General features: G+C 47.4%; 1 protein-coding gene across 8 annotated transcripts in view; it reads left to right on the top strand.

Moving 5' to 3' along the window:
- Positions 1-20,606, top strand: part of ZNF385A (zinc finger protein 385A) — a 483,068-nt gene that overhangs the window by 276,519 nt on the left and 185,943 nt on the right. For all 8 annotated transcript variants that reach the window (XM_078688401.1, XM_078688410.1, XM_078688394.1 and 5 more), the window contains one exon: positions 16,562-16,672. In XM_078688401.1, the coding sequence (XP_078544527.1) occupies positions 16,562-16,672 (111 nt within the window). The remainder of the gene's footprint in view (positions 1-16,561; positions 16,673-20,606) is intronic.

The following is a 20,606-nucleotide window of genomic DNA, read 5'->3' as shown; positions in this document are numbered from 1 at the left end:
TATGTGGTCAGCGCATGAAGCCTTCTTTCTTTGTCTTTAGTTCACCTCAGCTACTTTCTGCAATTTATTTATTCTTTTTCATACCTTTTAAAAATGTTGCTAGTGCACTTCACCCATGTTTTTCCTTAACTTTAGACAGTATTTGCTAGTGTTCCTCGCTCATGTCCCGAGAGTTTTTTCCCTACAAACAAGCTGGGCATCCTGCAATAAATAATTATTAATTTTCCAGTGAAGCAAAGGAGGTCAGGGAGGGACCAAATCCAAATCTGTGACAGCCATGGCGTGATCAGAGAGTACAATTGCAGAAATATGCGATTGTATGATAAGCTGGGCAAGCGACTTAGAGAGAAATATATGGTCTAGTCGTGAAAGTGAGCCATGAGAAGCAGAATAATAGGTATACTACCGGGCAGTTGGATTAGCCAATCTCCAAGAGTCCACCAAAGCTCCTTTGTGAATAGTAGAGTGAAATTGCTTTTGCATTTTCTGCGCTGAAAAATGAACTGCGGATTGCCTATCTAAAATCGGGTCCATTATTTGATTACAGTCCCCTGCTAAGATAAAGAAGGATTCATGAAATTGTATACATTTCTGTGCAATGGTAGGTCAAAAAGTAGCATCAGGTTGTGTAGGGGCATAAACATTCATAATATAATATATATAATAATTAATAATCCATCTACCTATGTCATCTGTTTGTTGAGAGACCATTTTAACATTAAGAGATTTTTTGATCAGAATCACAACACCATTTTTCTGATTTATTTATTGGGAAACATATACATTTCCAACCCAAGCTCTTTTAACTTTCAAAGCTTCATTTTGTGCAAGGTGAGTTTTCTGAAGGAGTACCAGATCAGGATTCGATTTGCCTAGGTGGTACAACACTCTATGTCGCTTAATCTGATTGAGAGATCCTTTGATATTCCATGTACTTACTCTGAATTATATACAATCAATGTGAATAGTATTAGAGAGTAATGAGGCGTATATGATAAATACAACAAAAAGTATAAAAAGAGGAAATACAGTATCGGAATACAATCAGAAGTGAAGATGAGGAAAGAAAAAGGGAACGGGAGAAGGAAGGAGGAAGAGGAGAAGGAAGGAGGAAAGGGAGAGGAAGAATAAGAAGAGAGGACAGGATGAGTGTAAAAAAAGAAAAACATGCCTGTAGGGAAACGTAAAAGGAACTGGGGTGGTGACGGCACAAAACAGATGACACACTCGAAAGGAGGGAGTCTACGCCACCTCCGGAAACCCACACGGATGAAGGGTGATGCACTGAACAGTCAAGTGAATTAAATCTGTGAGGAGTGTGGAAGTAGAGACAAAAATAACAATTTATATTAAAAAATATGATATTATGACAACAAAAGCAAGAAAACCCACACCATGATAAAGATAACTTATAACAACAAATAACTAACATGACAGAGAGCAAGTATATACACAACTGTTATCACTTTCAACATCTGGCCCGAACAATGACAGGAGGCCTTCGGACCCAGAAAACGGATAAACAAAATACTATTGAAAGGGAAGTCAATGTGAGGAAGGACCATCCGTATCCATAGTGTCCGATGATCTATGAGACTGTATTAATCACTTTAGTAAGGTCTGCTAGATCTTTGAAGGAAGAAGTCTTGTTTTGATAAGTGACGTTGAAGATGCAAGGATGGAAGATGCCATAATGTGCTCCCATTGCTTTTAGAGAAGCCCAAAGACCTAGAAATTCCTTTCTTCTGGCAGAGGTGGCATTGGAAATAGCTTGAGAGAAAAAAACTCTCGGACCCATCCAGGATATTTGTTGTTTAGCGCTTGCAGCAGTAAGAACGTGCATCAAATCTGTAAACTGCAGAAAAAGTATAACAACTCCTTTGGGTTATGCAGGCGACATCGAAGAGGTGATTCGAAGAGGTGAGTCGAGGACTTCTGCTTGCTTTTTGAGTTGTCCAATTTCGTTCTCCAAAAACTGGAGTTTAGCTGTTCCTTCAGCAAGCCCACCAACTGCTGTTCCACCGTAGAGACCTGATTTTCCATTAGGGACCATTTGTCATCCACATTTTGGATATGTTTATTTGTTTCCTCTACAAAGGGACTCAGTGCTCTAATCTCCTCCAACAGTAATTCTAGAGAAATTGAAGATGTAGATTTCTCAGGCGAAGGAGGATCTTGCTTCAGTCTTTTAGTAGAAGAGGAGGGAAATTGAGATTTTTTCATTGTGATGTTAGACAGTAATTTACAACTAGACTCCCAGGTAAATAAAACTGTGAACACCTGTCTATCTCTGCTTCGAGCTCTACGGGAGAAACTCCAGGTTTTACCTACTTCAGCTAGACCTCAAGTGGTGCGGAGTTTCGTTCTAAGAAGAGTGGATTATTGCAATACACTCCTTTTGGGTGCCCCAGCTTCTTTGATAAAAAAATTACAAAGAGTACAGACTATGGCGGCTAAGCTGGCGCTAAATCGTCCACGTAGAGCCTCTGCCTCACTTGCCTTAAAGGATTTACATTGGCTACCCATTGCGAAAAGAGTCCAATTTAAGGCACTCTGCATTGTCTACAGGGCAACACACAAAACTGGGCCAACATTGCTGCAAAGGAAATTCGTTTGGTACTTCCCTGTTAGACACCTGTGCTCTTCCTCGGCTAATCTGGTTTTTGTTCCCTATATCAATAAAGCTCGAATGGGTGGCAGATCCTTTCGCTTTACAACATCCAGACTTTGGAAGGCTCTGCCTCCGGAGCTTAGACAAATGAACACTTTGTCACGTTTCAGGAAGGATCTTAAAACCAGACTGTTTCCCTTTAGATTAGATCCTTGCCTATCTTGGTTAGATACACACAGTGACTGACTGGTAATCTAAGCGCCAGGATACCCTTGGGGTGGTAGATGCGCTATACAAGTGTGCCTTACATTACATTACATTATGGACTGCTGAGAGGAAGCATGAGATGCTGAAGAAATAGCCATCCCTTCAGATGAAGATAAAGTTTCCAACAATGAGCTGTCTATATTAGAGGAACTTGCTGAAGAGGGAGGCAGTTTTTTGGGCACAAATGAGAATTGAAGTTATTTTAACCAGCCCATAGAAGAGAGGACTAATATTTAGAATGAGAAGGAGGGTCTGTGAATACCATATAAAATTCCACCAAAAATTAGAGGGTCTTTGTTGCGTATTAATACATTTTCATCAGGTTCAAAGGATGAGTAATGATAAAAGGCTATTTCCACAAAATGGCGGTCGCTTCAGGATAATTAATATAGCAGTAAGAACAGGCAAAGAACATTCGCATTCCCCGAAAAAGAAAAAAAATCATATTATATTACAGGGGCCTCGCAACCGTCTCCAGGATCACTCTGAACAGGGTTGGCAATGGCATCTCTCCAATACATTTTGTTCAAACAAAGACCGTGAAAGTCTGAGAAAAATCACCAGAGTTACAGGTTCTCAAAATGGCAGCCTCTACATGAAGGACAAGTGCTACGCAAACAAATGAAGGATGCAATGCTGAAGAAATCATACATTCACCCCAAGTCAAGAGATCTAGGTTAAATCCATCGTTCTTTTGTTCACCATGCCACCCCAGTTTAGACCCAGCCTTATGCAAATCAGTCTTGACCCTGTGCCTCATGGGAACAGTCTAGACCGAACTGCCAGGCCAGGTCCTCCATGAAGGAAAGAAGTTGTGGCGGTAAAATTGAACCCAGAGAGCTTGTAGCGCAACGAAAGTTACCAGGAAAGTGTCACAGCAACCTCCGCCATCATATCCCACTCAAGGCTATCGTTTGCACCTCCTTAGAACGCCTTGAGAAGTCCTTGAACGATCCGGTGCAGCGGAGCTCCGGGATCAGAATGCCATCTTGCGAGTCCGCTAAACCACGCCCCCATAGCGCAATATTTTTTACTTGCCTTCTGTACTGAGAACAACTGTCTCTCTTCTTCCCCACATACTGCACTTAAAAAAAAACAAGACGTATAGGCTGCTTGTCCCCTTATATAATATTTTTATTTTGTAATCACATCTCCAGAGTATGAGACGTGATGAGTTTATCCTGTCAATTTCCATTTCCTACCCATTCATTTAATTCAGCCCCTAGATGGAAGAACTTGATTCAAATATCCAAAATAGGCAAAAACAATATTTCTGATTATTCGCTCCCACCGGTCTCATGGCTCACCTGCTCCCATTCATTCTTCCTTTTTGTACTTTTTTCTTGTACTCTTTCTTAGGATTGCTTGCTACCCCAGCTTTTATTAAGCTGCGTCTCCCAGCTCTCGCCCAAACCTCTTTCTCTCTCACTGCCACCAACACCCTGTTCACCCCTCACCCATACCTGTCTCCCAGTCCCTCGCTGCTTTGTTCTCTTTACACTCCCTTCCTGCCCAGCTGTCTCTTCGTGCTTCATTCACTGGCCCTGTCTCTTAGACAATGATTACCTGCATGTGCAGAGTTCAGACCGGAACCTTTGCCAGTGGATGCTCCCCATCGCGTTGGGACAGATTATGGCAAGGCCATTTTATTTGCGCTAATATTTACACCACTTATAACAGAACATGCTTGGGCCTACGTCTACTAGGATACTGTTCACTGGACTGATTACATTGTGCTGTTAATACTCACGCCACTCCACTGTATGACACTCTATGTCACGAAACTCTACAACACTCCACTCTATGACACACCACGAACCGACACTCTAATCCATGCTACAACACTCTACTCCACTCTACACAATTCTACGCCTTTTTACTGCATTCTATGACACTCTACTCCACTGTATGATACTCTAGCGCACTCTGACTCTCTATTTCACTCTACGCCACTCGACTCTGACACTGTTCCACAATACTCCACTCTATGCCATTCCACTCTACAACCCTCTGCACTACTCCACTTTATGCCACTCCACTCTACGACGCTCTACTCCATTACTCTACTCCATGTTGCTTTACACCACTCTACACAACTCTACAACACTCTCCTCTGACACTTTCATCTTCTACACTCTACGTCACTCCATTCTACAATACTCCACTCTACTCTACTCCACTTTACTCCACTCTACACTGATCCACTCTACAGTACTCTCCTCCACTCTACAGTGCCCTACTCCAATCTTTACCACAGCACAACACTCTGCCACTCCACTCCACTGTACACCACTCCACTCTTCGATACTCCACTCTACAACATCCTATGCCACTTTATGCCACATTACTCCACTCTGCACCACTCTACTCTACCCCACTCCACTCACTCCACTTTAGGACACGCTACTCTACACCGTTCCACTCTAAGTTACTCTACGCCACTCAACTCTATGCTAATTGACTCTATGCCACTCGACTCTATGCCACTTGACTCTATGCCACTCGACTCTACGCCAATCAACTCTATGCCACTCTACTCTATTTCACTCCACTGTGACCTTCCACTCTGGCCTCTACTCCACTCTGCGCCATTCAATGACACTCTACGACTCTCCAATCTACTCTGCAACACTCCATGACAGTGTGCTCTGTTCCACTCTATGCAATTCTTTTCCACTCTACTCCCCGCCTCTCCACTCTGTCACTCCACTCTACAACGCTCTACTCCACTCTATGCCACTTCACTCCACTCTATGCCACCCCACTCTTTGCTACTCCATTCTACTACACTCCACTCTACCCCACTCCAAACTATGCTACTCTTCTCTCCACCACTCCCCGACACTATACTCCACAATATCCCATGCCACTCCACCCCACTCTGTGCCACTCCATTCTATGCCACAGTACTCCACTCCACACCGCTCTACTCTACGGCACTTTACTCAACAACACTCCAGTCCACGCCATTGTATGTCATTCCACTCTACATCACTGTATGCCACTCCAATCCATGCCACTTCAATCTGTAACACTCCACTCTTTGACACTCCATTCTACGACACTCTATGCCAATCCACACTCCTCCATGACTCTCCACTCTACGACAATCTACTCCACTCTAAGACACTCTACTCCACTCTACGCCACTCCACTCTGACACTCTAGTCTACTCAATGCCACTCTCTTCTATGCCACTAACTTTTAGCCATGCTGAACAGCAGCCATGTTGGTGTATAACATGGATAAAATACATTTGCAGAGCCAATAGCTTTAGCATAGGCGAGACCTATTGCTTTGCCAATGCTTAATACATTTGGCATCTATGGCATTTAATCCAAGTATATTTTAGGGTGAGGCATCTAATGTTACCACATGCAGGCTCTGGCTTGTCAGTGAATTCATTTTCTAAATGGGGACAAGTAGGTCTTCCCTAATATTGTCCTCATTGGCTGGTAGCGGAGAAAGGCAGCCTCCGGTATCACCACACTTATTTATAGGGGACCACTGTTGGCAAAGCTAGGAGTATCCTACTCTATTGCTTCAAGCACAGAGTCAGAACATCCATGTCAGCCAAGGACATCACTCACCCTAAACAGCTTGTGTTTCGGTAGGTGGTTCGTTGGGCGTTGTATTGATGTCCTGTAAATGTATTGTTTTATTTAAAATACAGTCCCTCAGCTTTAAGATGGTAGAAGTCCATTCACAACTCTGCTTTTCCAGTCAGCTCTGGCAGTTAAACAAGCACAAACTTCCTGTCTTTGAAAAAGTATAAACAAGAAATTCCTGACACCGTCTTGTAGTCGCTGTATGCAAATTGTACCGACGTGTACCTTGTGTCTAGAGATTAAGCACACGTTAGAGGGAGTGATAGGTGCTGCAAGCCTTAAAGTTCAGCTGTCTTTGTGACTGTTGCTTTGTTGTTAATATTTTGATATCATTACTTGGAGTAGAATTTCCCTTTTTAGGTGTCGCCTAAACAGTGCATGCGGTGTCTCTACTTCGAGACATGCTGTGTCCACTCTGTGGGCTTACAGCCCACCTATTGCTTTTTATTTGTTTCTTTGTGTGTCCTTCCCGAAAGCTTGCTTCTATGACTGTAATCTGTGTTTTTTGTCCCTCTTTCTTGTGTCTTGTTCCCTCCCAAGGAGCAGTGGCCTATAACTTGTATCCTTTCACTTTTGTCTATTTCAGTTAGTGTAGGCGCACTATTTCTTTAGGTTTTTTTCAGTCTTTGATTTGGGAAGGTTCCCTTTTGTTTCTTTGTTATGATGATGTTTCCTAGTGCAATTTCTGTAAAGAGCCCTGTAAATCCTGTCCGTATCTCGTCACCTTTGCTTTTTTCCAAGGCAACTGTTTCGTCCACCCACCCCCTCCTTCATCATTGCTTGCCCCATCCGTCGCTCTTTCTGTCGCCTCCCTTCTGAGTCCTGCTTTTGCTTCCGGGCCACTCATTACAACTACTTCCAATGATAGGTACACACACATGTGAGACCACCAACCATCTCACAGAGGCACCATGCACTAACAATAATTATCGCAACCATATATGAAAACCCAAAGCTTTACTTACAGCTCTGTATTGTATAAAAAGGAATCATTAGTGCACAGTCTTGCAGCTACCCAGCATTTTCTAAAAGTTAACGTTCAAGAACAAGGAAAGCAGTTGTGCGAGCAGTATACTTCATCTGTGCGCTGCGTCACGTGACTCAAGTCCGCTGACGGGTTGTACAGAGACAATGCTTCAAGAGGTGATTGATTTACAGATATCGATTCACACTTTTATGTCAAACTGCATCAGCAATACTCCACAAACCAGGTACTACTCCCATCATATGTTGTGATGGCTCTGCTGTCACAATATACAGAGCTCCGCTGCCTTCAATTAGGTTTATATATAAATACCTTATACATACAACTTCTGTACTGAATGGAGGCTAAAAAAAGACCCCCTCCCCTACTGAAAGAACCACGCCTCTGTGTGCTGTGCTAAACTGACTAAACAAAATCATGTACTATATCTCTCTGAAGATATGCCAAACGGACCTTATGTAATCTGCAGTAATAGTCTCCAATGTCATTGAGGTAATGCAGGGCATTAATGCTTCAACTGGCTAAAATCGACATAAAACTTTTACAAAGCCAGAAGTTCTACCAAGGCTGAGAAAACATCCAACATACATCACTTAATCAGCAAAACATTAAACACAGTTGCATTATTACAAACAAACAACTGTAGAATAGAGAAAGCAAAATATAGAATCTCTTGCAAAGGTGAGACCTATTGGCTGTGCCAATTCTTATTCATATATGATTGCTAAGAAAAAATGATCCAGACCGAAACATGGTTTTCCAGATGGACAGTAAACAGATACAAAATGGAGGCCCAAGTGGGAATATGAGAGAAATGGGTAGGAGTGGAAGACAATGGGCGTTCATGGAATCACAGGCATTTTAAAACATATATAGAATCAGGGCTCGAGTCGGGGTACCACGCGGGTGGACGGTGTACCCCCACTTATTTTACCGGGTGGATGCCGTCCCCCCTGCCCTGTCGATCTCTCAAGCACAAATCAGTTCGGTTTTACCACTAAAGATCCTTGTGCGTTTGGTGTATTGCGTGGGTGCGCCGAAGGCCTTTGCTGTGATACTGTGAAGCCCCTTCGCCTCACCCCACCAAAGAGCTCAGGGGAGTCATTACATGAAGAGCAGCGCTGTATCTGATCCCCACTGATGTGTAGCGTGCCCTGTAATGAGAGGTGACTACCTTTCGTGACGTCACTTCCTGTTGTGACGTCACTTCCGGTGACACCACCTAACTTTGTGCGCCCCCCACTTCTTTTTTTAGGAATTGTGCCCTGTATAGAATTTAAATGTGTTTCAACAATTAGCTTAAAAATCTAGCTGCTTTCTAGTTCTTTGTCTTTTCGCCCTCTGGGTACATACAGCCTTATTCATCAACGGGCCGTTTTGCGAGCCCCTAATAGCGATTCATAGCGAATCGCTATTAAGGACTCGCAAAACGGTATTCATGTAGGAATTGCTAAATAAATAGCGATTCCTACACATTCCTTATTTGCGAGTAGCAAATTGCTAATCGCAAATAAGGAATAACTCCCCATTTATTCCTATGGGCCAAAAGGCCCATAGGAATGAATGGGGAGTATTCCTTATTTGCGATTAGCAATTTGCTACTCGCAAATAAGATAGCGATTTAAAGGGTGCAGGGGTGGCCAAAGGACACCCTGTAGCACCCCTTAAATGCAAATTAAAACAGGTGTTGCGCACACACATGTCCAAAGGACATGTGTGTGTGCAACATGCAACTTGAAAAAATGCTTTTAAAAGCATTTTTCTAAGTTTTTGCTATTTACCAAGAGGTCTGACCTCTCGGTAAATAGCGGCCCAAAGTTGCATTTTCGCAATTTTAAAATGCTTCATGAATTGCATTTAAGGAATCTCAAATAGAGATTCCTTAAATTCAATTCTTCGCAAATGTGCGAATTCTTAAATAGCGAATTTTGCATTTGGGATGATGAATCCCAAATGAAAAAAATTGCACTCGCAAAAGGCAAGATTCTGAGAATCTGGCCCTTTGCGAGTGCAATTTACCTACATGAATCAGGCTGATAGTGATTTAAAGGGTGTCCAAAGGACACCCTGTAGCACCCCTTAAATGCAAATTGTAACAGGTGTTGCGCACACACATATCCAAAGGACATGTGTGTGTGCAACATGCAACTTAGAAAAATGCTTTTAAAAGCATTTTTCTTAGTTTTCGCTATTTACCACGAGGTTTGACCTCGCGGTAAATAGCGGGCCGAAATTGCGAATTCGCAATTTTTAAATTGATGATGATGAATTGCATTTAAGGAATCTCAAATAGAGATTCCTTAAATGTAATTCTTCGCAAAATAGCGAAATCGCTATTACCGATTTTTGCATTTGGGATGATGAATCCCAAATGCAAAAATAGCGCTCGCAAAGGGCCAGATTCTCAGAATCTGGCCCTTTGCGAGCCGATTTCGGCTTGATGAATCAGGCTGTTACAGCCTGATTCATCATTCTCCCGTTTTGCAAGCCCCTAATAGCGATTCATAACGAATCGCTATTAAGGACTTGCAAAACGGGATTCATGTAGAAATTGCATAAAGAAATGCGATTCCTACACATTCCTTATTTGCGATTAGCAAATTGCTAATCGCAAATAAGGAATAACTCTCCCTTCATTCCTATGGGCCAAAAGGCCCATAGGAATGAATGGGGAGTATTCCTTATTTGCGATTAGCAATTTGCTAATCGCAAATAAGATAGCGATTTAAAGGGTGCCAGGGGTGTCCAAAGTACACCCTGTAGCACCCCTTAAATGCAAATTGTAACAGGTGTTGCGCACACACATGTCCAAAGGACATGTGTGTGTGCAACATGCAACTGAGAAAAATGCTTTTAAAAGCATTTTTCTTAGTTTTCGCTATTTACCACGAGGTTTGACCTCGCGGTAAATAGCGGGCCGAAATTGCGAATTCGCAATTTTTGAATGGATGATGAATTGCATTTAAGGAATCTCAAATTGAGATTCCTTAAATGTAATTCCTCGCAAAATAGCGAAATCGCTATTACCGATTTTTGCATTTGGGATGATGAATCCCAAATGCAAAAATAGCGCTCGCAAAGGGCCAGATTCTCAGAATCTGGCCCTTTGCGAGCCGATTTCGGCTTGATGAATCAGGCTGTTAGTCTCTGTGAAGTCACATGGCCCCTCATTGCCTTCTCACTGCTCTGGTAAGCTGGCTTGGTGCGAGTAATTTTTTATTTCATTCTGCTAGGCAGCAGGACGGGTTCTGCTAAACCACATTACAAGGCCCTCTGTGCTGCTCTCCATATGCCTCGTTGCTTCGCCTCCGGAGTCATTATCGCAAAACAGTTTGGAGGGATGCTGCTGAGGGGAATGTGGAGGGATGCTGCTGAGAGGAGTGAAAAGCTTTTGAGATGAGTGTGGAGGAGAACCATGGGAGGGTGGATGTTTGCTGTAGAGCGAAGGAGGCATGAGACTGAGGAGAAGGTCGCGGAGTGCTGCAGAATGTGTAGTGTAGGGGTACTGCTGAGAGTGTGGAGAGATGCTGCGGTGGAGAGTATGGAGGAATGCTGTGGATGAAGGTGCGAGTGGGTGGAGGAGAGATGGCTGTAGAGATGGTGTGAAGGGCTGCAGGACAGAGGAGAGATGCAGTGGAAGGACGATGTAGCCAGATGGCGCAGAGGGCGTACGAAAGGATGCAGGAAGGATGAGAGATGCTGTAGATCCTGAGGGGGCTGCGGAGGGATGCAGGACAGAGGAGAGGGCGTGGAGGGATTTTGTACATGCAGTGTGGAGTGCTTCGCAAGAGAGTACAGACGCTATGCTTTAAAGGACAGTGTGGAGGGATGGAGCGGTGAGAGTGTGGAGAGATGGAGCGGTGAGGAGGGTGTGGAGGGATGGAGCTGTGAGGAGGGTGTGGAGGGATGGAGCAGTGAGGAGGGTGTGGAGGGATGGAGCAGTGAGGAGGGTGTGGAGGGATGCAGCTGTGAGGGTGTGGAGGAATAGGCCGGTGAGGGTGTGGAGAGATGGGGCGGTGAGGGTGTGGAGGGATGGAGCTGTGAGGGTGTGGAGGGATAGGCCGGTGAGGGTGTGGAGGGATGGAGCAGTGAGGAGGGTGTGGAGGGATGCAGCTGTGAGGGTGTGGAGAGATGGGGCGGTGAGGGTGTGGAGGGATGGAGCTGTGAGGGTGTGGAGGGATAGGCCAGTGAGGGTGTGGAGAGATGGGGCGGTGAGGGTGTGGAGGGATGGAGCTGTGAGGGTGTGGAGGGATAGGCCGGTGAGGGTGTGGAGGGATGGAGCTGTGAGGGTGTGGAGGGATAGGCCGGTGAGGGTGTGGAGAGATGGGGCGGTGAGGGTGTGGAGGGATGGAGCTGTGAGGGTGTGGAGGGATAGGCCGGTGAGGGTGTGGAGGGATGGAGCTGTGAGGAGGGTGTGGAGGGATGGAGCAGTGAGGAGGGTGTGGAGGGATGCAGCTGTGAGGGTGTGGAGGAATAGGCCGGTGAGGGTGTGGAGAGATGGGGCGGTGAGGGTGTGGAGGGATGGAGCTGTGAGGGTGTGGAGGGATAGGCCGGTGAGGGTGTGGAGAGATGGGGCGGTGAGGGTGTGGAGGGATGGAGCTGTGAGGGTGTGGAGGGATAGGCCGGTGAGGGTGTGGAGAGATGGGGCGGTGAGGGTGTGGAGGGATGGAGCTGTGAGGGTGTGGAGGGATAGGCCGGTGAGGGTGTGGAGGGATGGAGCAGTGAGGAGGGTGTGGAGGGATGCAGCTGTGAGGGTGTGGAGGAATAGGCCGGTGAGGGTGTGGAGAGATGGGGCGGTGAGGGTGTGGAGGGATGGAGCTGTGAGGGTGTGGAGGGATAGGCCGGTGAGGGTGTGGAGAGATGGGGCGGTGAGGGTGTGGAGGGATGGAGCTGTGAGGGTGTGGAGGGATAGGCCGGTGAGGGTGTGGAGAGATGGGGCGGTGAGGGTGTGGAGGGATGGAGCTGTGAGGGTGTGGAGGGATAGGCCGGTGAGGGTGTGGAGGGATGGAGCAGTGAGGAGGGTGTGGAGGGATGCAGCTGTGAGGGTGTGGAGGAATAGGCCGGTGAGGGTGTGGAGAGATGGGGCGGTGAGGGTGTGGAGGGATGGAGCTGTGAGGGTGTGGAGGGATAGGCCGGTGAGGGTGTGGAGAGATGGGGCGGTGAGGGTGTGGAGGGATGGAGCTGTGAGGGTGTGGAGGGATAGGCCGGTGAGGGTGTGGAGAGATGGGGCGGTGAGGGTGTGGAGGGATGGAGCTGTGAGGGTGTGGAGGGATAGGCCGGTGAGGGTGTGGAGGGATGGAGCAGTGAGGAGGGTGTGGAGGGATGCAGCTGTGAGGGTGTGGAGGAATAGGCCGGTGAGGGTGTGGAGAGATGGGGCGGTGAGGGTGTGGAGGGATGGAGCTGTGAGGGTGTGGAGGGATAGGCCGGTGAGGGTGTGGAGAGATGGGGCGGTGAGGGTGTGGAGGGATGGAGCTGTGAGGGTGTGGAGGGATAGGCCGGTGAGGGTGTGGAGGGATGGAGCTGTGAGGGTGTGGAGGGATAGGCCGGTGAGGGTGTGGAGAGATGGGGCGGTGAGGGTGTGGAGGGATGGAGCTGTGAGGGTGTGGAGGGATAGGCCGGTGAGGGTGTGGAGGGATGGAGCTGTGAGGAGGGTGTGGAGGGATGGAGCAGTGAGGAGGGTGTGGAGGGATGCAGCTGTGAGGGTGTGGAGGAATAGGCCGGTGAGGGTGTGGAGAGATGGGGCGGTGAGGGTGTGGAGGGATGGAGCTGTGAGGGTGTGGAGGGATAGGCCGGTGAGGGTGTGGAGGGATGGAGCAGTGAGGAGGGTGTGGAGGGATGCAGCTGTGAGGGTGTGGAGGAATAGGCCGGTGAGGGTGTGGAGAGATGGGGCGGTGAGGGTGTGGAGGGATGGAGCTGTGAGGGTGTGGAGGGGTAGGCCGGTGAGGGTGTGGAGAGATGGGGCGGTGAGGGTGTGGAGGGATGGAGCTGTGAGGGTGTGGAGGGATAGGCCGGTGAGGGTGTGGAGGGATGGAGCTGTGAGGGTGTGGAGGGATAGGCCGGTGAGGGTGTGGAGAGATGGGGCGGTGAGGGTGTGGAGGGATGGAGCAGTGAGGAGGGTGTGGAGGGATTCAGCTCTGAGGGTGTGGAGAAATAGGCCGGTGAGGGTGTGGAGAGATGGAGCAATGAGGGTGTGGAGGGATGGAGCGGTGAGGAGGGTGTGGAGGGATGGAGCGGTGAGGAGGGTGTGGAGGGATGGAGCGGTGAGGGTGTGGAGGGATGAAGTGGTGAAGGGTGTGGGGGGATGGAGCGGCGAGGAGGGTGTGGAGGTATGGGGCGGTGAGGGTGTGGGGGGATGGAGCGGTGAGGAGGGTGTGGGGGGATGGAGCAGTGAGGAGGGTGTGGAGAGATGGAGCGGTGAGGGTGTGGGGGGATGGAGCGGTGAGGGTGTGGAGGGATGAAGTGGTGAGGGTGTGGGGGGATGGAGCGGCGAGGAGGGTGTGGAGGGATGAAGTGGTGAGGGTGTGGGGGGATGGAGCGGCGAGGAGGGTGTGGAGGGATGGAGCGGTGAGGAGGGTGTGGAGGGATGGAGCGGTGAGGGTGTGGAGGGATGAAGTGGTGAGGGTGTGGGGGGATGGAGCGGTGAGGAGGGTGTGGGGGGATGGAGCGGCGAGGAGGGTGTGGAGAGATGGAGCGGTGAGGGTGTGGGGGGATGAAATGGTGAGGGTGTGGGGGGATGAAGTGGTGAGGGTGTGGGGGGATGGAGCGGCGAGGAGGGTGTGGAGGGATGAAGTGGTGAGGGTGTGGGGGGATGGAGCGGCGAGGAGGGTGTGGAGGGATGGGGCGGTGAGGGTGTGGGGATGGAGCGGTGAGGAGGGTGTGGGGGGATGGAGCGGTGAGGGTGTGGAGGGATGAAGTGGTGAGGGTGTGGGGGGATGGAGCGGTGAGGAGGGTGTGGGGGGATGGAGCGGTGAGGAGGGTGTGGGGGGATGGAGCGGCGAGGAGGGTGTGGAGAGATGGAGCGGTGAGGGTGTGGGGGGATGAAATGGTGAGGGTGTGGGGGGATGGAGCTGCAAGGAGGGTGTGGGGGGATGGAGCGGTGAGGAGGGTGTGGGGGATGGAGCAGTGAGGAGGGTGTGGAGAGATGGAGCAGTGATGGTGTGGAGGGATGGAGTGGTGAGGAGGGTGTGGAGGGATGGAGCAGTGAGGAGGGTGTGGAGGGATGGAGCGGTGAGGAGGGTGTGGAGGGATGGAGTGGTGAGGGTGTGGAGGGATGGAGCGGTGAGGAGGGTGTGGAGGGATGGAGTGGTGAGGGTGTGGAGGGATGGAGCGGTGAGGAGGGTGTGGAGGGATGGAGCTGTGAGTTGATGGAGGCATGGGGCGGTGAGGGTGTGGAGGGATGGAGGGGTGAGGGTGTGGAGGGATGCTGTAGAGAGCGAGCGGAGGGCTGCAGTATGTAGAATGCAGTAAAGCGCTTCTCACAGGAGCTGACTCCCCTCCAACGCCACTCCACCCTGTCAGGTCCTGCTCTGTTTTTAAAATAATGATGTGTTTGGAATTTTAATCTGAAGCAGCCATTGCTCCAGGAAGCACCATATGCTGTGCTAATTGCAACAATAGTCAATTACATGGCGACAGATTTGAAAAGCCAGCCGCCTCCGTGCCGGGAGAGGGGTCAGGTGGGGCCTTCACGCTGCCCTTGATCCTGACTGTGGCTCATTCTGATGCCAGGACGTGCCCAGTGTGGGCCCAGGCCGGCACTTCCATGGAGGGACAGCAATGGGCACCGCAGCCCTCTCGTTCACACTAGACCCAGATGGGAGCTGGTGGCTTGACACCTGGAGGGAGTTCTCCATTTGAACATTTTGCCAGCGAGAACATTTCGGTGGCCCCTTTGCATCTCTTGCCAGCAGTTGCTGCAGGCATCTCCTCGTAAATGGCAGAAATGAAGGGTTTGGTCTGTACATTGTTGGGAGGCTGAGGCTGAGGTTGCCTGTTTGCGCAATAAATGCTCCAGGATGTGTGCTCGTGTTTCCAGTGGGGGCTGCTTTCCTACAGACGTTCCTGTGCTCTCTCTCGCGCGCTCCTTGTGCCCGTGTTTCCCTCTGTATCTTGCTTCCATGCTTCCTCCCGCCTCCCGTGTGACTCTTCTACCCACTTTCCTTCCTGCCTCCTTCTGAGGCGGCTCTACGCCTGTGATCTCTACCTGGTGGAGACTGAAGGGTGGGAGGTTTGGTGCAGAGCCTTATGGCACTCCACCCCGCCGCAGCACACCTGGACAAGCTGCCACTTGGACACCTCCCCACCCAGGGCCTTCGGGCAGCAGAGGGGTGGTCAGCGCTCCCTCTCGCTCTCAAATGGAATGAGCTCCGACCATGGTTCCTCGCCTTGATTACGTCTCTGTGCATTCATAGTTGCAACTCTTTCTCCCTCTTTTTACGTCTACTCCATTTTCTTCTGAGCTTGACCTTTCTCAGTTGCATCATCCAACATCTTCCCTTGCTTATTTCCTCCACTCCTGCTACAGGCATCCTTCCCCTGCTCCTTTCCTGCTCCTAACCCTACCTCTAGTCACTCTTCCTATTTTCTGCTGCCGCCCTCTCACCATCGGTCATTACTTCTCTCTCCATCTTGTCCAGCTAATATCCTCTTCTCTTGCCAATGGTACTGTAATCTTTCCCCTTCCTGTCTGTCTTACATTTCTTTGTTCTTCTGCTTGTAATACGTTTCTTTCCATTCTCATGTACTTTTCCTGAGCCTTTCCCATGCACCTTGACTCACTGGTGACTTGTCTCCTTCTCTCTTGCTACGCCCTCTTCTATCCCTGCTCCTCTCTTCAGCTTGTTGAAAACTACTTCAGCTGTAGATATTGCAAACCCCCTTTCGCCTTTCCTCTTCTCTCTTCCTTTGCTTCGCTTCCTTTTCTACTTTTGCAGATACTACATTTACTCACTTTGTTGCTCCTCTCCCTTGTTTTTCGGTAACCTATGTTCCTCAAAATATCCCCTTTCTTGAACCCGTGTTTTTCCATATCTGTGTCTCTCTTTTCGAAATCTTCATCTAACAGCCTCTTCTTGCCTCCCCCTCCTGCAGATGGATCCGGTACAGAAGGCGGTGATGAACCACACATTTGGGGTTCCATTGATAAAGACCAAGAGACCAGTCATATCCTGCAATGTTTGTCAGATCCGGTTCAACTCAGAGGTACGTGCAGGAAGCAGGGCTTGAGGGGTGTAGAGAGCGCCATGGTGCAGAGCAAGGGAGACATGTGTAGAGGATGCAGCATGTCAGTGTTTATGGCGGTTCACTGATAGAATATCGAACACACAAATATTGTGTGGACAGAATATTGTGTCAAAAATATCGAGGACAAGAATATCGAGTAGGTGAGTGCAAATAGATAGGTATACATTTACTATTCTTAACTCCAGATCTACATACCTTGAAGATATATATGTATCGTCAAAGTACATGGTTCACTGATAGAATATCGAACACACAAATATCGTGTGGACAGAATATTGTGTCAAAAATATCGAGGACAAGAATATCGAGTAGGTAAGTGCAAGTAGATAGGTATACATTTACTATTCTTAACTCCAGATCTACATACCTTAAAGATATATATGTATCGTCAAAGTACATATATGTGGAGTTATATATAGTAAAACTTTACTTACCCATAAGAAATGACCTTTACGATATTCTTGTCCTCAATATTTTTGATACAATATTCTGTCCCATGATATTTGTGTTCTCGATATTTCGTCCACACACCGTTCTTTAAACTCATTTTAGGAAGGCTTGGGGCACTGTTAAAATACGAATCTTGGCTAAAGTTTGGTGGAACAACATATGATTTGGTGACTCCCTGCAGTATTAGCTTGACACGCGTAAGATGTCACGTTTCCAGGTCTCTCAAGATGGATCTTCTCATGTCACTCTGAAGAGGGAACCATTGAAGCTCCAACCTTTCAGAGATTAGTGGGCAATTTTAGGTGCTAATCACTCAAGTCCTCTGCTAGAGAAAAATCGCTCTGTAAGGAAATTGTGTATCCTACTTGGAATTAAAATGCCCAAACCGCGGGCACCCCCCTCAAAGAGGTGGAAAGAGGAGATGGAGGTCCAAGAATGCCTGAGCCATGCTAGATATTCAGGATATCCAAATGACATAAGTTCCATTCCGATAAATAGGGATCTTTTATGGGGTCAATAGCTATGGTAAAAAACTGACACCAGTTTGGCCCTCATACACCTGTGTTGGACACCCGTGCATGTCTGCATGAAGTCAGAGCAAAAGGAAAGCCCGATATGCTTAAAAAAATTAAGCTATGCAAACCAGAAAATGGAGAAGCACAACGGATCAACCAAAAGAGTATATTTCACAGAGCATCATTGAAAAACACTTGAGAGAAGAGAGTCCAGCTCGAACAGTGCAATATTTTTGTGCAACAGTTTGTGAGGGGGGCGGCAGGAGGGTACCATGCTTAAAGTTACATAAAACAGACCCATGATTTACTCCCACTTAAATGCATCCAACAATAAATATAAAAGCAAATGGCTTGAAAGATCAAAAACATCTAAAAATATATAACATTTGGCAGTGGGCGAATTTCAAGGCAAGGTGGTCTAAACAGAAGTGTAGTGCCAGTCTTGTTCCTTCACAAGCAATGTGGCAGGCGACACAACCAGCGCAGGTGGGCCACACAACAGTCACGACTGCATGATAGCTGCAATCACAAAAGCATAAACTCAGAAACCATAGTCTATGAAAGGCTGATCGTGTGGCAACCAAGGAAACATTATCACTTAAAGGGCCGTAGAAAGACGAACTCCAACTATCTCTTGAGTACGAAGTATATAAATCATTACCAATCAATAAATTGACCTCTATGTATACCAGTGACTACAATCGTAGCAAAGTGTACAACTTCTAGAAGCTGAATGACAGAAATCAACCCTTGAAGCAATCACTGAAACTAGCCTAAACATAACCTTTAAAGCTGACACATATATCCAAAAGAGCTCTCCTTGAAACACCTGACGGACACATCTGCAGGTTTTGATGCATACAAGGTCCTGAAATGATGCTCAAGCGAGCAAGGCAGAACAAAGCTCCATGGTAACAGACATATGAACACACATGAAGAACACCTTGTCTGGGGAGGCCACCTTCCCCATGAGCCAATGAGAGCTCACCTCTCCTCTTTACTGTTGTCTTTTCATTCGTCTGTATGCACGCCTAAACCGATGCGCACAGAGTATGTCATTGTCAGGTGTTGTTTCGTGGCTAGGGTTCGTTGAACTAAATTCCGTTTCTGGTTCATGACTTTTCCAAATTCTGAATTTTTAAGTGACACATTTCCGTCTCTAAAAACTCAAAAATAATTTACAAAAATAAAAAGGGGTCGGGGTAAAGCCTACGAATACATGGTTTATAAGGTGATTGGTGAAGAAATAAAGATATGGGTAATCTCACTAGGCGTTTTTGGGTAGTCTCGATTGTATCCCTGAAAATATATGGCTCCAAACAGAAAATCTCAAAGACAATGAGAGTTACTCCTTTATGAACCCAAAGGGAATGGAGCATCAGTATACGTTCAGTAAACACAAATTTATCCCTTAGGGTACGAAGATTTATATCATAAGGTCCTATCAACACACTTAGCCATGAATCATTCGATTTCAGTCATACATCCTGATGCTCTGCAGTGAAAATTTCACAAAAAGATTAGGTTATCCAGAAGGAGTTACGTGAAAAATATATATATATGATTATATATATATATATTGTTTATTAAAAAAGTTTAAAAATACATATTTAAATACACAATTGTCTATACAACAAGTCAATAAACGAAATAATAATAATACGACAAAACATACAATGGTGCAGAAGAAATCACAGCAGTGGAAAGAAAAACAGTTCAGCATCCACAGATATGATACAAGGAACATTTATTTCAGAAATTGGGGATTGAAGGTTTAATAAGAAAACAACCCCAGGAACCACAAAGGAATAAAAGAATAACAGAAAAAACTTTAAAACCTAAACACAGGGTCCTCCATATAGAAAAGATCATACCACAGACAAATCTGGGTGGGGAAAAAGGAGTTTCTGGAGCAAAGAATAGATGAGGCTGACAATGCGAGTAGGGAGATTTTTAAAATTGTTAAGGACTTTACGTCTCCCTCCTTATATACCCCCTCTCACGCGCACTCTGAAACTTGGATCAAGCAATTGGCCGAGTTCTTTGTGGATAAAATTAAATCTATCCAGGACTCCCTCCGTCCTGCTTGCTCTTTGTTGGCTGTTAGCTGTAGCTCGTCCTTGTCCCTTTTGGATGGTGATGGGCCTTTTATGTCTGAATTTCCTCTTATGACCCTTAACAATTCGTTGGATCTTTTGTCCGGCTTAAAATCAGGCTCACCGCTGGACCCTTGTCCGGCGAAGTGTCTGGGGAGGGTGGCGTCAGCTGTTAACATCTTGCTGAACCCACTTCTTAACTCCTCTCTGTCCACTGGCGTGGTCCCTCAGCCATGGAAACGTGCTTTGATCCTACCATTGATCAAAAAGCCAAACCTTGACCCTCTCATTCATGCCAACTACAGGCCGATCTCTCTCCTCCCGGCGCTGGCTAAAGTAACCGAGAAGCATGTGCATCGGTCGATCTCCAATTTCATCGAAGAGAACGACCTTCTTCACGCGTCTCAGTCTGGGTTCCGTGCGAACTTCAGTACGGAGACTGCTCTTCTCGAGGTTACCGATGCCATTAGGGAGGTTTTAGACTCTGGTGGTAAGGCCGTGTTGGTCATGCTTGATTTGTCGGCGGCATTTGACACCGTCCCCCATGAAGGCCTCCTGTTAAGACTCTGGGAAATCGGCCTAAGGGGGACGGTGTTGAGCTGGTTTAAATCCTTTCTGACCCGCCGCCGGCAAATGATCTGGGCGCCTCCTTTTTCCGCTGATATGCTGCCGCTAGAGGTGGGGGTACCTCAGGGTTCCATTCTTAGCCCCATGCTGTTTAACATCTTTTTGGCCCCTCTAGCGGCAGTTGCGGAATCCTTCGGCGCCCAGATCATATCCTATGCCGACGATACCCAGCTTCTGTTCACATGTGACAGTGGTGGGGTCTTC

This window comes from Lissotriton helveticus, chromosome 1_1, assembly GCF_964261635.1.
Source record: "Lissotriton helveticus chromosome 1_1, aLisHel1.1, whole genome shotgun sequence".
Classification (NCBI taxonomy): Eukaryota; Metazoa; Chordata; class Amphibia; order Caudata; family Salamandridae; genus Lissotriton; species Lissotriton helveticus.
Note: the sequence above shows the minus strand (reverse complement) of the source record. Positions and strands in the feature narration are given on the sequence as shown.